Genomic DNA, 18,154 nt, shown 5'->3' on the forward strand with positions numbered 1-18,154 from the left:
CCCCCGAGTGTTGAACCTGCACCCCTGGCTAAAATACATTTTGCTCCTGACCCCGTTCGGAGCAGTATTCATGCTGCTCATTGTCAACCACCATCTACTGGAGGTAATTCACTGACTGTGATAAGTCCCTCATACAGCCACACTTCCAATTATTCAAACTGCCTTTAAAGCAACTGAAAAGGGTGGCGAGAGCTTTAAAAATGTAAAAATGACATTCATCAGCTTCAGATCAAATGGGACAGAATATGATTGACAATGTGATTGTGAAATATGTGGTTAGCAGTTGGGAACGGCTCTTTAGAAAAGACGCAGGACGCTGCTGGTTTGCATCTTTGAATGTCACCATCCAACTGCTCTATAATCCATTCTCTTAGTCGCTTGTTAACATGGTTTCCGTCCAAGTTCTTCGCCTCCTCCAGGCCTGATGGGGTTTCTATTCATAGAATTTGATATCCTTGTCTTATTGTGAATCCACACAAAAGAGGGAAACAGCATTTCCTAGAGAACAGTATTTTTGGCACATTAGCACGTCTTTTCAATGAGGGAGAGAATTGGGCACACTGGGACTCGTGAGCATTTTTCCCCTCTCTCAATAATCAAGTGTGTTTGGCAGGTTTACATTCAAAATGTAATCCTGTTGAGATTGCTGCTTACTTGCAATTTTTATTAGCATCATAATCTACTTCTGGAATAATCAAGATCACTTACTCAGTTTTATAAAGCTGCCTGACGTCACTTTATCCAACATTTAATACTTACCTTGCATGAATATAGGTTGAAAAGTTTTTGCAAATCAATGCTGTGTGTTTTTAATTTACATTTTACACAAACTTTTTTAGGATTGGGTTTGTACATTCGCCGTTTCTCACACAATGGCTTTGTGTGTCTCCCAGAGAAGCAATAAATGTTGACTGTATTTCCTCCCTCATAAAACATTTTCAAAGCCGATTTCTGGAATAATTTGAAACCTTTATTGTTTACATTCATGTTTGCTCACTGTGGTCTTCTTCTTTTCTGTCTTTGTTGGCACGCTGCTACATTTCTTGGCACCGCAACCAACTTTTGATCGCCAGAAAAGCATCAGCAGGATGGCGAATCGTGTGATTGCATGCACAAACACATGCAGGTGCATACTTGTGCATGAGATACTAACACAACAGGGACCCCTAAAAGCATTGCTCCAAAAACTCCACAGGGTACACTTAATTTATTTAATTTTCTTTTTTTTTAATAGTTGCCCTACTTAAACTAATTGTTTTTTTTAAAAGTAATTCTTCAACAGTATAAAAACAAAACAATTAACAGTGAAGTGATTATTTAATTCAAATTTTAGGCCTATTTTCTAAAGAGAGAATGAAGTTTCTTTTTTTTCTTGTGTGCAAATTATCCTCTGATGTGTACCAAGAACAGCAGTCAAAGTAAAGAAAATAATAAGTAAAGTCATGAAAACTTACTGTGGTGCTCCTCCATGATCTCTTTGTCCTGGTAGTACCACACCACCACGGGCACCGGCGAACTAATGACATCACACACTACCTCCGCCGTCTCACCATGGCGGAACTCCTGCGGTGACTGAACATCCCGAAATGTCAGCCTCTCTGAGAGATCAAACAAGATGGAGAGGGAACAGAGTATTCAGAGCCGACAATTTATTGCAGGTCTGAACATCAAAAGGAGAAAGAGAAAGAATCTGCTGCGCTTTTACGGTCCAGTTAACTATGACTGTTTTCAGACAGAATTTAGGGGTAAGGGGTTTGGAAAAGTTGCTTTAAAATAAATTCCCTTCCAGTGTTCTGTCTGGGTGGTATCCTGTAGGCTTTTTAAGGTGGTTTTGTTGATAATGCAGGTTAAGTGTTGGGGTGACCTCTATTTGGCCACCTGGCAGCATGCACTCCAGTCCTGAAAGGCTAAAGAATGGAGCTGCAAAAGATAAAATTCTCCTGGATAAAATACATTATGTGTTTTGTTAGCACTTAAGGTTACTTATAGTTGATCTTATCCTGCTCCTAATCTCTGATGTTTAAATATCTTACACACATTTTCCTTTTTGCCAATAAAGGTATAACTTGGTTTTCATTATAACAATACTAAGTCTACAGTCATGCTGGCGGCAAATAATGTGGGCCTTTATTACATGGCTTTGTTAAATACTCGATTTTGATTGGTCAATTCCAGTATTCTAAAGTCAGCTATTTCTTTATAGCAGACTGTTGCTATGTATAATAGACCGTTGCTATGAAGAGGAGACCGTTGCTATGTATAACAGACCGTTGCTATGAGGAGCAGATCGTTGCTATGGAGAGAGTTCCTATCATAGACTGTGGAGGAGCAATAAAATCATTTTAAATCAACAGAAAATCAATATTTTGTGTCAGTTTATTGATTTAGTTTGGTAAGAAACCATGTAATAAGGGAGATAATGTACAGTAAGCAGGTGATTATTGTGAAATAAACCCCTTTAGGGTGAGGGGTCCTCCATCATCCCGACTGGGTTTATTTCACAATAATGACCTGCTCACTGTACGTTATCCGTCACATGTAATGTTAGATGATGATGAAGATGTGGTGTGAAGTCTGCGTGCTTCACCTGAGTTATTGATCTGAAGCAGGGAAGGATTGCAGTGTCTGTGATCGATCATACATGTGGTTGTTGTTGTTGTTGCTAACTAGCGAGCTTTTCACAGTCCAGACCAACTCTAAAGAATACAGGAAGACACTGTAGTAACTTTTTTTCTCTTCTATGGCAGCGAACATTTACGTCACCACCATCTTTAACTTTGAGGGGATATAAACCTTGATCTTGTAGAAGGCCTGAAGGTTGAAATCTTAACACAGCCTGTGTGTTTTCTCCTGTTTTTTACATCAGCATGCAAACATGCTTACAGTGGCAGCGCTTGAAGGATTAAGTTTAGCAGGTATAATATTTACTATGTTTGCCATCTTAGTTTGGACAAATCAAATTTTTGACCTGATGATGATGAAGAAATGAAAAGTTAAAGGGACAGTTCACCACAAAATCAGAAATGCATATTTTTCCTCTGGTCTGCAGTCTGTTTTGGTGTGAGTTTTAGAGAGAGTGACTGTAAAGATGTTCCATCCTCAAAATCTTGCAGCTGGAGTCGCCAAAATCAACATTATCAAGCACAGCTGCTGTGTGACGTAATGCCTCATAATAGAAATGCAAAGTATAACGAAGGAGGCTGATGAGGAACAATGAGCGCATTGGAAATGTAGGGAGAGCATTCAGTCACAAAATCAAATAAAACAAAAGCTAAATCCTGCTTTGACTGTTTTCTGGGACACAGATAAGGCGATTCTGGTGAGACAGCACAGGAGACAGAAGGGTGGCCATTTTGCGTGCTGCCAATCACAACCACGACAAATAAAATAAATGAGCAGAGATATTCTGGAGCCTCTCTGTTTGCAGAATTAAACAAGCACACAGGCAGCCTTTGACTCGCTCTGTCTCGGCTTCAGGAAGACTTGAAGCAGCATCCTCCCTCTTGGCAAACATTTGGTGTTTTGACAAATTGCTTTTATGAGGACACTGTTCTGGGACAGACATTTCTCCACAAACAGCACGTGATCTACCCTTCGAACCCCGGCTTTTGTTCGGATAGCCGGCTTCTGATGTGGCACTGTTCGCGCTGCAAACCGTCTGCGCGCTGTATTGCGAAGGTGTGAATAAATCAACGACAGCTCCGCTATCAGTCCCTTCCGTTAGCGGGGCTTCAGCATTAGCATTTTGCCGTGTGATTTATGCCAGGCTGCTCCCTAAAATGAGCTTGCTCTCCCCGACTGCACCCTCCGCCTGCGAACGTGCCCGGCATCCCAGTGTCTTCATTAACTTCAAGGATGCCTTTGCATGGTTTTGTCATTCACTCTGCTGCTTCCTTATCAATTCTCCCCCCTTGTGTTCGCCTTTTTATTTCTAAAATCTGTTGCTCTTTCACTCTGTCTCGCACTTCTGGTGTCACTTGCTCCTTCTGTTTGTATCCATTTCCCTTCTCTCTTGTTGTCACACTGCTCTACAAGAGAATCAGTAAGGGAAACATCCTCTCCAGAGTAACACTCTACTGCACACTTGACACTGGCAAATTGAGAATATACTCAGTACTCCGGAGTTTCTCTTCCGGCGTTCGCCTACACATCACTGCGAGGATAACTGCCTGATACGTTGACTAGCCAATTTCCCTGGACTTCTCTCAACTGGGACGCAGATTTGTTCCTGTCTTTACTGGCCAATTTTGCTGTTTTTTTTGAAAATGGGCTTATGTAGCATTATTGCTCTGTCCATTAATAAAGTGAGAGGAAATGAAAAGAGCTGGCTCTGACACTGTACTGGCTTACTTGATTATGAATTTCCCTCTGCAAAAGACGCCAAACTGCTGCAGTTAACTCAGGGCAATTTTCACATTTTGCTGTCAGTGAACTCAAGTTTTCATTCGGGGAGAACTATTTAGATTTTCATCTCCTGTGCGTGACGGACAGACAATTTTATTTGAGAAAAAGACGAAGGCTTGATAGCCATGCTAGCAGCTCGGTCAGGATGTATTTAGGCACACCGATGCTCACAATGATAATGCTAACATGTTGATGCTAATAGTGATGACGTTACCATGGTAACATTTGCTAATTATCACTAAACACAATGACCAGTTGAGAAATATAGACTAAAACAAATATAATGCTGGCTTTTAATAATAATTGAGGGATGGGGGATGCAAACTTTTTCAGCTTCTGAAGGGGGGAATGCCGGAATGGTTTGGGAACCACTGTTGTACTGGATAAGTTAAAAATTGGACCTGCTCGTGGCACGAGAGGAAAATTCAAGGGGTCACCAAAGTCATTATAGGGTTCTCTTTAAGGTCTCTTTCTCTATCATGGTGATCCATCAAGAAGCTGTTGAATTATTTCACTAAAAGCCTAAAATGTAAATCTCAAGACGGCACAAAAGAAAGGCCTCACCACAGTCAGTAGCATTGATCCTCTGGGGATCATGAATGTTTGTAGAAAATTTCATGGCAATCTATCATCATCTAACATTGTTGAGATATTTTAGTCAGGGCCACAGTGGTGGACCGACTGACCGACTGACACTGCTACCCCTAGAGCCACTACCACAGCTAAAAAAGCACCAGGGCAGCCTGCACACAGCTTTTATGTTTGTCTGAACTCCAGGCGCCTGTTTTGGATTCAAAAATGATCTGCCACTCTATGTAGCGTTATTATAACAGGCCATCATGGAGATGTCAGCAACTACAGAGAGGATGTCAACACTTTGCCTCCCACAGGTCATGAATTTCATGTATAACACGTTGTAGCGCACAGGCCCATGCACCGCCCAAGGAGCCCTCGCCTGCTCCGGCTGTGCGCTGGCAGAATAGCTGGCTGGAGCTGCAGGCAGGTTTTCATCCGCATGCTGCTCATGCAATCTACACCGAGGGGCCCGAGTGAGTGACGCCCAGTTGCCATGGAAACAATGGTTTTAGGGAGATGGTTATGTGGTGAATGAGGCGAGGGCTGAGTGGTGGCAGGTGTGATTGAGGCTGTGATGTCTCCCCTAATGGTTCGCTGGCGGAGGATGAAAAAGGCAACCACACAGCAGGTGATGATTTTCAGAGTGTGTGCACACACTATAATTGTGTGTGCGCGCGTGCGCGTGTCTCCTGGAATCAAATCCCTCTACCTTGACGTTTTCGCCAATTAAAATTGGGGAAGACTCCTGATCAAAGTCCCAGTGTGTCTGGGTATTTGGGTTATTCACTTCTCAGACTTCACCTGGTTCTTATGTAATCTTTTTTGCATTATAATGTTAATCCAATCCTCCTCTGTGAACAGAGGGAGTTCTAACTTTTGGGAAACGTGCCTTTTGTACCTAAACAGGAAACTCACAAGGACTGAAGAAACATACTAATGCAGGCTGTAACAAGCCACTATTACTATGGCAGCATCACACTTAATTACATGCAGTTACAGACATATCCAGGATATCCTTCAGAAGCTGTTACATATAGTCATCAAAAAGTTAGAATCATAAATTTAGTTTAACTAGAAGTATTTTCGCACTTATAACACTGTAAATAAAAAAAAAGATGAGAAAAGAAGGTGAGAAAAGTGAAAAGTTGCAGTACATTTTCAAGTTTACTCGACTAAATTTGTAATGTCAACTTAGGTTAATAAGGTCACTGTTAGGGACGTAACAGTCACTCAAAGTGCTATCCTGAGTTTATCAAACTTAACAGTATGAGTACATTTAGAACACAGTTTCCAGTTCACCAGATATAATAATTTAAGCTTTCTTAACTTAAGTGCACATGCAGATCTGAATAGTAATGTGACAAACTTAAGATAGGACGTACAGAAATGCTTGTTTCACTAAGTTTTCGCAACTTTTCATTTTTTCTTTTTGTGCCCAAGGAACACCAAGGGGCAAGCCAAAATCTCAAGGTACACCTGTATTCGTATCCGTGCAAAAAAGCCTCTGTTGCCAACAAATGCAATGTGAGCTAGCCGATCAGAGGCAGAGTTTTTAGAGCGCAGATGGAGGAAAAAAAATAAAGCGTGTATCGGGGCCTTTGATGTGTCACACTCTAATAATTCCCACCATCCAGCACCTGCATGAATGATGAAAACTGAGGTTCACTTTGACAAATGGTTTTCAAAAGCTTTTTTTTTTTTTTAGAGGATTTGCTTCTGTCTTGGAAACTGAGCGTGTACAAAGTACAGTATGTAGTAAATTAAAAATTAACTCAGAACTTTTTGTATAGTTATATACTGCAATAATAATCCCACAGCACAACAGTGACTTGGCACACAGTTTGTGTTAGATGAAATGCATAATTTACACACTCTGATTTCTGTGTGTGTGTTCTTACCACAATTAACTCATATAAAACTACACCGAATTTGTATGTGCAATTGTAGTAGTGCTGACGTCGCTGCAGAACACATGAATTAGCCAGGAGATACGTCTACCTTAAAAAACTCCTCAGAAAGCTTTTGCAAGATGGCAAATAAAAAGTCTGAAGTCTAAATCTAAAATCTAACAAAACTTAGAATAATTTAGAATTTTCATATTTTATTTATTCAGTTAGCTGTTTAATTTTAATGTTATGTAAATTTTATTACAGAACGCGGTGTTCTAAATGCTGTTTCAAAATATTCTCCATGCTGTAAGGAGTGTTTTTCTGATAGAAAAATACCAACTGCTTTAACTATTTCATTTTGCTTCACCTGGAATTAGGCAAATTTAATATGCTGGATACGTTTTTTTGTTGTTGTTGTACAATTTAACTCCCCGCTGGCTGCTAAAAGCCGTACATTACATGGAGGACATTATCTCAGCGTAGCTACAATTCTGGTCCCTTGACGTCCTGAGCTACCAGGGTTTATGTTGGATCTTGCTCAAGGACACTCGAACAGGACAAATGGCGGTTAATTCACTGCTCGCTGTGAGGATGGATCCTGCGATGGGACAGTCCCTGTAACCACCGAGCCACCCGCGCCTTGTAACATTAAGTTTTGCCCAAGAAATAGTGATGGGTCAGCAAGGCAGGTTAGCCCCGGTGCCACATCCCTCATTATGCCTGGCAGGATCCCAGTCCCATGGCATTACTCGCTGTCATTATACTTTAATCACAAGAATGAGTGCAACACACACCCTCACACAGGCTCACACACAAAGTCAAAGGTACACATGGACCTAAAATGCACATGCACACAGGCAGAGCTACCATTTCCAACAGCTTGTGGCTGCAGCGAGGCTGGGAATATGAATAGGCTGCTATCCCTGTGATCAAACACTAATGTGGGAGGTTTATTCTCCTCATGTCTTTACGTCTGAATCTCCTCAGGAGGCAAACACAGAGCATCTGCAGGTAAATGTGTGTCTGTGTATGTGGGTGCACGTTATCTGTCAGGCTTACGGTAGATCTCCAGCACGACCGAGGCCTCCTCGGTGTGACCGCTGGCATCGGTGGCCTGGCAGCGGTAGATACCCGCGTCCTCGATGATGGCGTTGTAAATGATGAGCCTGGATCGTGATGTCTCCGTGTGGAGTGCCATTCGCTTGGAGGGAACGATGCGCTCGCCCTGGGGGTTGTACCACTCCAGCCTCACTGGCTCGCCGATAGCTAGGAGCAAGGTCAGAGGAAGAGTGATCAAATAAAGCGATGATGAATAAGGCAGATATTCAGTTTCTCTCTTTACATGCATTCATTCACGACTCAGGAAAGAGATGTTTCCATGATTATTCCCACTTACACCTGGAATCTACTCAGACAGGCTGTTGACATTTAGACGCCTGAAGACATTTATTACTTCCTGTGCAACAAGTTTATTTATTTTCTAAACTGCTCCGATAAGTTGAGCTTGTAACCCTCTGATCCCAAGATTATTTGTGAAAATACTGAATTGCCCATGAGTGACGTTAACTTGGCATAAAGTCAGTCAGCCTAAGAGATGCTCAGGCTGCAGTAGGTTTGCAAAGACAATGAAGTGGCTGGTAATGCTTTTTGCATGTAGCTAATGCGCATAACGTACTGAAGTCTGCTAACTGAGTTATCAAAGGAGAAATCTGTAATGTATTTACTGTAATAAATCCTAAAATGACGCAAATGTGTCATCAGAGATCAAGCAAACATGAAACTCTTGCTTCACTTGACATGAATGCTACAGCCGCGGTGTCACACTTTGAAATTTCCATTCCAGACCAGAATAACTGTTTTCTGTGAGTTCAATTTAAGGCTGAATTTACACCAAATCAGGCTTTTATGACCCTTAGGAAATCATTAATAATCTTGTAGAAAGCACAGATGTTTATAACTGTTAAATTGAACAAAATGTTAATGGAGTTTGGCAGGCAGCCACTTAACTCATCGTCCAGAGTGCGTATTTTCAGAGCAGTGGGCTTTTGTTTTCAGGATAATGGGCTTAACTTTAAGTTGACAGACAATTAATAGTCATAAACAGCTGATCCACTTACAGTGGAGGACTCGCTGTTTGTTATTATCAATTTACAAGGCTGCCCACATCCTGGACTCTCCTGCGGAGCTCCTGCAGCATGCGTGTCTCTGCCGTGTCCGCGGAGGAGGTGGCGAGTTCTAACAACTCGCTTAAATCATAGATCGCATATTAAACAGGATTATAACCTACTGAATATACAGTCTGTGGCTCCAACTCACCATTTGGACTGCTGTACTCATTTTTGAATGTGCACTGGAAACATATTGCTCCTTTAAGGTTGGATTAAATCCTGGCAAAGTGCCCTGCAAGAGGGTGTATGGGACTGCCAAATCAACAAACGTGTGTTAAACCACCTCTTTAAGCCTTATGTGACGATGCTCTCAGCTTCACAGTCACTCTGGCAGGCCTGGCATTTACTCATTTTTAGGCCAGGACCGTTCTGGCCTTTGATAAATGCAAATTTATGGACAATGACAACAGACAAAGCATTTCAAAAATGTAATTTCTCACTAAAATATGTGCTCATTGGTGTATCAGACATACGCCAAATTAAACACTGCCTCATGAAACTGTTAATTCACAATTCATTTTTGTGTGGTCGTGTTTAGGAGCGATTTCAGCCATTGCCAAAGGAACTAGCCAGTTTGCTACTTCCCATTTGGTGCTGGTGAAAGTGTCATATCTCACAGCAAGTTAGCTGGCATAGTTGGCCAGGCATCCATGGCACTGTCTGTTTGGCTGCGGTGTAACTCCTCCCCTGCTATGGGTCAGTATTAGACATCACAGAATGTTTGGCACCTGACTGCAAATCTATTTTCTATCTAGTTTTAATCTCAATTGCAGGCATTTGCAGCCTTATCAAACAGATCAAGCTACAGAGACTGCGGGAAGACATGAACCAATCACAAAGACGACAGGTTAAAACATTCTGATCCCCAGTTAAGAATTTCTAGAAATAATTTACTGATTGAATTGATGATAATCAGTTCTGAGTATGAGGTATATTTTGCACACACACAGTGTTGTAATTGAATAGGTTCCCTATTTTTCTGCCACTTTGGATTTACATGTTAAAGGATTGCTGCTCGCTTTGGTCCACTGAACAGCTGAGGACCATCCAGCGCTGCTGTTGTTGGAACTTGTTGCAGGAACAGACGGCCTGAAATTATATGATTATGTCATAATCTTGGATTTACATGGCTAATAAGTCTGCAAAGGAACGGACATATGTAGGCTGTAAATTCTTCTCATTTCTAAGATTATGCAAGCATACAAAAACACAGAGACAAATAGCACGCCTGACCTGAACCCTGATTAAAATGGTGTCCATATGTAGCTTGTGAAACAGGAACTCATCAAGCTACCATAGGAGATGATGGGGCCATCTGCAAGCGGCAGGTGCCCTTTGCCTGTAAATTCTGCAAATAAAAGTGTCAAGAGTGAAGGGCCATTACCCTGCCTATCAATCAACCGCAGCCTTGAACAAGAGAGGAGATGGACAAAGCCTTGTCTCGTCCCTTAGAGACAGGAGGCAGGGTTTAACTAAGATTACAAAAGGAAAAAAAAAGAGCAGAAAATAGAAGGAGAACAAGTTTGTGACACAAGTGTTGTGTTTAGGAAGATGGCAGTAGCCGGTGGCAAGAGATAACCCCAGGGAGTGAGAGCAGGAAGCAGGCAGTTTGACTGCTCTCTTTTCCCCTCACTAACTATCGGCAAGATGCCCTTGAGCAAAGTTTTTAACCTCCAGCTGCTCAGCAGCCGGCAGCAGAGGGCTGGGCTGATTTATCTCAAGAGCTCCCAGGTGTAACTGTGAGGAAACGGCTTGATGTGGGGCAGGATTTTCCTGAACACAAACTCCATTTGTCCATGCACGGTTATGTAAATATCTTAAAGGGATAGTTCAGATTATTTAGGTGGGGTTGCATGAGGTAATTACTAACAGTCAGTATAAATGTACGTTTTGTTGCAGACCCTCTCCACAGCAGCACATTACTTAGCTTTCCTGCTGGTATCCAAACTATCCCTTTAATAGTTTCTCAGTTTGATAGTTCTCCAGTACATGAAGTGAAATTATGATAAATTAGCTGATTTACAAATGTGCCTCTTGCCATCATACTAACACTGATGATCACCACAATGTTTCCAACCAACATCAGCATCAGCATCATCTCCTTGGCGTGTGTGTCTGCTGCTCGTTAGTTTCAAGGCCAACAAATCTGATGAGGCAATCAAACAGCAGCATTGCTAAAAAATCATATTACAGTAGAAGTTATTCTCCTCATCGCTGTGCTTTCCTTCAGACGTGGCCTCCTGATGGAGCCTCATGGTTCATGTGGGCACTTGTGGGGGAGAAATAAGTGTCTAGCATCGCTACAGGCGTCTCTATACACCTGTTAGCATCACAACGTTATCACCTCTCACCATTTTATAGTCTGTTGACAGCAGAGACAGCTAAATATGTTAAAGTTGATGCGGCTAGCATGGTGACAGGCCATTTGCTTCACAGATGATCTGAGAAGACAGGAGTGTGTAGCATGCTGTCCTGTTTCCACGCTCAGCCCTACCTCCCTCTGTGTGTCTTTACAACTGTATGAATAGCTGCTGGAAATTTCTGTCAAACCGCTCTTAAAATCTGCATAAGCTCTGGCATTATTACTGATTCTTGGCAAGAGCAAACGCTAAATGACTCTGTTGAAGGTAGAGTGGAAAGACAATGATGATTAGTTCCGTAGGTGCTAGCAAAATGTCTGGCAGCACTTTCTTTGAAGGGGTGTGCATAAAACTGTCACGACACTGTCAAAACCATGACATGACACCTGTCACGAACATGAAGGAGTCTTTATGAATGTTTTTACATGGCTTTGTAAAATACTCCATTCTGACTGGTCAATTACAGCATTCTAAGGTCGTTATTTCTGTATAACAGACCGTTGCTATGGGCACAGTTCTGATCATAGACTCTGGACGAGCAATAAAATCATTTTTAAATCCATAAAATCATTTTAAAATTAACATTTTGTGCCGAATGATTGCGTTTCTTTAGTAAATGGCAGTGTAATAATAGTCAACACTGAGAATTAAACCCCTTCAGGGTGATTCAAGATGCCTCTGCTCCACATCAATACCATTTGGACTTGTCATAAACATGTCATAAAAGTTTATAAGGCCAGTTTGATGGCAGAGTACAGTACCAAGGTGATTTACAGAGTTATCTGATGGACAGACAGCGGTCAGATAGTTTAATTGTTGCTACACAAATCTAGTTGCTATCTACTGAGTTAGTTTGGTTCATCGTGGAGCTAGCTGCCTAATTAGCTGATCCAAGTTAACAGGAGTCAAACCTGGGAAGAAAACCACCTTGGTACTGTATTCCCTGTTGTCAAACTGGCCTCTGTCAGTCTCAGAGCACTTCAGCACTGTACTCTGTAATGAAACTGGCCTTATGACATCCAATGACATCTTTATGACAAGTCCAAATGGTATCACTTCGCTTTAAATCCAGGAAATTATTCATGACACAATTACGAAAGCAGCTGACAGTACGTGAGCTCAAGGAAAATATTCATGACACACTTATAATGGTCTCATGATGACCAGTGTCAAGTAATGTCAAGTTGTCATGACAAAGGCAAACAGTCACTGACAGCAGTTATTAACATTCATGTTCATGTTACCAAATGCCCACACAACTGACTGACAGCTGACTTTTGTTGGCTGCTCGTGAAACCAACAGCTCCTCTCGGTTTCGGGTTGATTTTGAATTGCACACAGAAATAAAACTTTAAACAAGAGCAGGCCAAGCAGCAAAGCTTTGTATCTGGGAGGTCTCTCAGATGTTTATGATCCTCCTTAGCAGTGAGGGAGCAATATAAAGCAGCTGAAATATTGAAGCGATCCAAGCCTCCTGCACAAGGCGGATTATTGACTAGACGTGCCCCATGGCGCCAAAATTAGCCGAGCGCAAGCCGAAACACTCCCACGTCCCTACGGTGGCTGGCACCGGAGCCATGGTAGTAATTGATTCAGGTCTCCGGGGAAGCAGATAGCAGAGACAGAAACAAGAGCTGAGCAAGGAGGGAATCACACTGGTCAGCATGTATATGATGTCAAAATTATCGGGTACATATCTGTCTCTGTCTCCGTTTTCCATCTTTATCTGCTCTGTAATGTCTCGCCAATGGGTCAGCGTTGGTCCACGGGGACAGACGCTGCTCTGTGACCTACGCTGCCCTAGTTAGTAGAAAACCGCATGGAAACATAATAGCTGTTGGATCTGGTTGGACTATCGAGGCCGCCTTTGTAGCCGCCTCTGTTTTATTTTGCAGCCAACACTTGTTCTGGCTTTCTGCCACCTCAGTCATAGGGGAGGTTAAACACACACCTAAACACCAGTTTATCAACTGCCTTATTTGCAACGCCATGAGCTCAGGTTCATTTAACACTAACAGGAGACCTATTTTACATCAGAAAAAGCTTTTTTTGTTTGTGTGTTTTCTTACAAAAGACCTAACTGACCATTTTAAAGCTGAATACAAAGATGGGTACCTAGAGAAAATGACTTTTTATAATTATGAGTCTGGTTTTCTGTCATTTACATTTGTTGTGAAGTTTTTGTTGACACCTCACAATTTCATAGAATATGTCATTAGATTTCTATTTACACAAATCATACTGGAATTTAGTGGACTCAAATAATCTTTTCTCACTAACTTATAGCTATAACATGTAACATTTCCACACTAAAATGTCTAAAAAACACTAAGTATATCTGATATATTTTGTAGAGTTATCCCAGATGTTTCCAACAATGGTCAAACAGAGAAATCACACAGTTTTTTCAAAATAATGGTGTGTTTCCTGCTAGAACTTCCAGGAAAACACGGGATACGTCCAATGAGTCAGAGGGAAAGGAAGGAAGTTGTGACTAAACGCAACTTGAATAAAACTTTAACATTAGCTCGTCTACAAACACAACTTCTGCCTGAGTCATGTCAGATAGATTTTCATCAGTTATGGTGATCGTTTACAAGTAAAAACAACAACTCCCATCATCCCATGCTATGTGATTATCAACTACATCTTTTGTTATTGTTTTAGAGAGATAATTTACATATTGTACGTTTAACGGAAAAATGCAAGTTTTATTTTAATTGAGTTTCTTAAGAAGCATTATCAGCATATTAGCAGACTTCCCAGCATGCATTGTTGGAGATAAACGTGTCTTTTGTTTTTTTCAAATTTAGTTAACTTAAAGTTTTAAGGAAGTTAAAACAAAGTGTTTATTTTTACAGTGTACTGCATGAGGTTATATTGAGTAATACACAGTTGGTGACAAATTTATTATGAGAGGAGAAACCACATGGAAACAAACGGAGATGCTTCCATACAGAGCACCATGGGTCAGTGAATGATATGATGAGTTTAAAAATGATATTAAAACTGTATCAGATACCACTGAGACGATGAAATACATCCAGGAGTCTGAGTTTGTGTAAAAACTCTATAGGTGTGGAAGCTTATCAGGTGCCAAAACACGACACAGTGGTATATAATATAATACTACAAGGAAGGATTTTACAAAGTTATGACGATAACAATCATTTTATCCTTCATGCCACGGCTGACAGAAGAAATATGCCAACTAAAATGAATGAGGGGACAACATAATGTAATATTACCGAATTCTACAGACAACTTTGAAAAGCATTTAATTGCATTCCTGTGGTTGTATCCAAGATATTTCACAAAATATACACTGAGAATGATCCGTATTCTCTAGAGAATCCAGAGTAAAGATATGACTTTCAGCCATATATGAAGTAAACAGAGACTGCATTTGTTTGTGCACTGATACATGCAGATATACCAGACATACAATCAGTATTTGAGATACATATTGAGCTATTTCCAGACATGACATAAGGTCATATCTGAAAGACACACAGGACAAAAATAAATATGTATATGCTATCGTAATATAATATGTATCCTCATATTTTACCAGATAGGATGCACATCAACAAAAGTCAGAATATGCATCAGATAGACAGTGAGGCTTCAGGCTAAAACATTGTGTAAATGATGTCTTTCAAGTAAACTTGGGCTACTTGTTCGGGAGATTCTGCAACCTTGTTTTGGTGTTTTGTGGACTAAAAAGACAAAACCCGGGCGTACTACACAATTTGAAAGAGGTCCCTTCAGAAAAAAGGTTAGGAACCACTGTTATACACATCTGTATGTTGTTGTATTAGTGCTACAAGATCAGATGCTGATTTTTGCCCCACTGCAGCATCAGCAAACACTACAGATGAAACATATGGTCACATTTATCTCACTAAGTGCACCTATAGAATACAGCTTAGTCAACACACGCCATTATGATGTTGAGGACACGTACGTTGTTGCAGAAAATGCTCATTTCTCTCATTGTATGCATTTATCATAGAGATGCTCCTGACCTCTGCCACAGCGATGATGAAAACAAACAAACAAGGAATGAATTCACTCGAGGTGCAAGGTGACACAAACACGATTGCAGTTTTTCTCTCCCTCTCGCAGACCACTTAGAGCCAACTATTTTCTAAAGACAGTATCTGAAGCGGTTCCCTCCCTCCTGCTCCGCGGCTCACTTCACCTGTTTTTTTCTCTCCGCCTCTCACTCATTGTTTTCCTTTTGTCTCCTTCCTGACCCCAGCTTCTTCTCTGTCTCCCACCCATGCCTCGGCCTCGATTCAAATCTTCGCCGCAAAACATCACTTCAGAGCTCTTCGCTGTGAAGTAAAGTCATTGTGTACAGTGAGGTGGTAGCTCAAAGCTAATATCGCTGGATGGACCTCTCACATTTCATTCTAAAGGAAAGAATACATGAATAGATACTCTGTGATTCATAACATTCATACAGTCCTCAGCCTTGATGATCAGAAACTGTAACTTTTCATGTTTTAACAGAATATAGAGAGAATGAAACGCGTTCTTGCTCCCAATTCACCAAATACAGCAGCTTCACACTATGATGCTGCAGGTGCCCCTCTGGTGTCACTTTTGCATGTGCACGGCTCTGCAGTAAAGCCAGCAATAAGAAAAATACAACGTCTTGGTAGATTTTCAAAATATAAGTATGGTTTTGCATGTGCAGATTTTCAAAATAAAAGACCTCTCATCTCCTGGATGAAAGTCTGACCTCCATATGCACAGCATACAATAAAATTTTAAGACATAATGCCAGAGGTCCTATTCTCAATAGGAGAACCAACAGCGTCGTACTCATAAGCTGCTGTTTTTGACGTGAACGAGCTGGAAAATGCATAATTTTATGTGTTTTATGATCAGCGATGGAAGACGTTTACTTTAATTTACTTTAATAAAGTAAAAATACTATTACCAGCCTGTGAAAATCCTCCTCTACACAACAGAAGTCCTGCAAAATCTCTTTAAGCTACTGCAAGGCGCTTCCAGGTTGTGTTGATTTGTTTTCCTTGTTGACAAAATTAGCGTTGGTAGTGTTTCTTCTCCATTCTCACCTAAAGCCATCGTGGCGGAGGAGGAGTCCTTCAGGAGCATCACTTCATATTTTCAAAAGCTTCATAACAGCTACTGAATAAATATTGGTCTGCCAGCGTTACGGCTGTATGTGTGTCCCTTTTTCCTCGTCTGTCTCCGCCCACTTGATTGCTAATGAGGTGCATCTGGCCTGAGTGAGGTACTTGAACGCAACTGAGCCAGCAGCAGAAGACGGAGGCTAATGACACGAGGACTGCTGGTGTTAGTGCTTCTCAGCCTGTTTGTTTTTTGTATTGCTTTTAACTTACATATTGACTCCTTTTTTTTCTTGGTTACTGGTTTAATACATCCCATTGATCCGCTTCTTTTTAAAGGTGTCTTTGCTGTGGTTTATTTGAGTCAATAGTGGAGTGTTGTTTGCCCCAACGGGACCGTCTAAGGGTCGGGTTTAACAAAGTGGGGGCTCATCTGGGACGACTAACAGTAGTATTTCACTCAATATGAAATATCTGTTAACAAATAAACAACAACTAATGTTCAAGTTTGGAAAAAAAACAGCCTCAGTCATCATCTATCAAGAATATAATCATGAACAAATTGCTTTATCAGGGCTGTGTGAGTGTGGTTTGATCAGATTTGACTGACAGTGACCAGACAACACGAGACAAAACACCACAACTGTCATTAACTTCTTCTGAGTCAGGTGTTGCTTAAATCTGAATAATCTTGTCACCGACAATTTGACACACGCTTCAAACTCCTGCAGTAAAATTAGAAAGAATAAATATGAATGTCCAGCGAAACTACTCAGGTTTGACAAATAAGCAACACACAAAGTTCAAATTTAGAAATAAACGCCTCAGTCATGATCTATCAGTAGTATAATAAAGGCAAATCTTCTCTGTCAGGGCTGTGTGAGTGTGGTTTAATCAGATTTGATTGACAGTGACCAGGCAACACGAGACAAAACACCACAACTGTCATTAGCTTCTTCTGAGTCAAGTGTTGCTTAAATCTGAATCATCTTTTCACCAACAAACTGACACACGCTTCAAACTCCTGACAAGAAAACTGGCAAAAAATAAATAAATATATAAGCAAGGAATCTGTCGTGTGAATTTTGGTAGAAAAATTTGTTCCTGTCACACCCATTAATTACTGAGAAGCTCATCTGTCTTTGTTTTTTCCAATGATTTGACTCAAAAATCTGATGAAAGTTGCAGGACTGTTCGTTTCTGCTGCCAGTACGATCTGTTAAGTTCTTCAATAAAGTTTTCTTTTTCCAAACTTTAACTTTGATTGTTGCATTAAACATGATTATTCAAAATACTGTTCGCCTAAACCTCCTCCTTCCTGTCTAAGTGTGTTGGGGGAAACTATGGTGGCTGCAAAAGACATGAAGAAATACCTAAACTTTCAAACTTTGATTCAAAACTCAAATATCTAGTGGAGGCTCTTTTTTTTTGCAGTGTAATGAAAACATGAATATCCATATTCTGCCAATAAATCCCCTTAAATCTTACACACTGGACTTTTTAGGTGAAGTGTGAGGGTGTTTTTAGTTTAAAGAGTTTACATAGTCGTGATGCTCGCCATCCTCCTCCAGGCTATCATGTCGACATGCCTCATTTTGACCTCAAACAGCTTGTCTGAACAACAAGAAAGAAAGTTGCGCTCTCCTGGAAAA

General features: G+C 40.9%; 1 protein-coding gene across 4 annotated transcripts in view; it reads right to left on the reverse strand.

Annotated features, from left to right (window-relative positions):
* ncam2a (neural cell adhesion molecule 2a) overlaps positions 1-18,154 on the reverse strand; it is a 356,551-nt gene that overhangs the window by 96,977 nt on the left and 241,420 nt on the right. For all 4 annotated transcript variants that reach the window (XM_084713912.1, XM_084713913.1, XM_084713911.1 and 1 more), the window contains exons 3-4: positions 7,929-8,135; positions 1,455-1,598 (exon numbers count right to left, since the gene is read on the reverse strand). In XM_084713912.1, the coding sequence (XP_084570038.1) occupies positions 1,455-1,598; positions 7,929-8,135 (351 nt within the window). The remainder of the gene's footprint in view (positions 1-1,454; positions 1,599-7,928; positions 8,136-18,154) is intronic.

The sequence above is a fragment of the Lutjanus erythropterus genome, chromosome 24, assembly GCF_056507025.1.
Source record: "Lutjanus erythropterus isolate fLutEry1 chromosome 24, fLutEry1.hap2, whole genome shotgun sequence".
Taxonomy (NCBI): Eukaryota; Metazoa; Chordata; class Actinopteri; order Lutjaniformes; family Lutjanidae; genus Lutjanus; species Lutjanus erythropterus.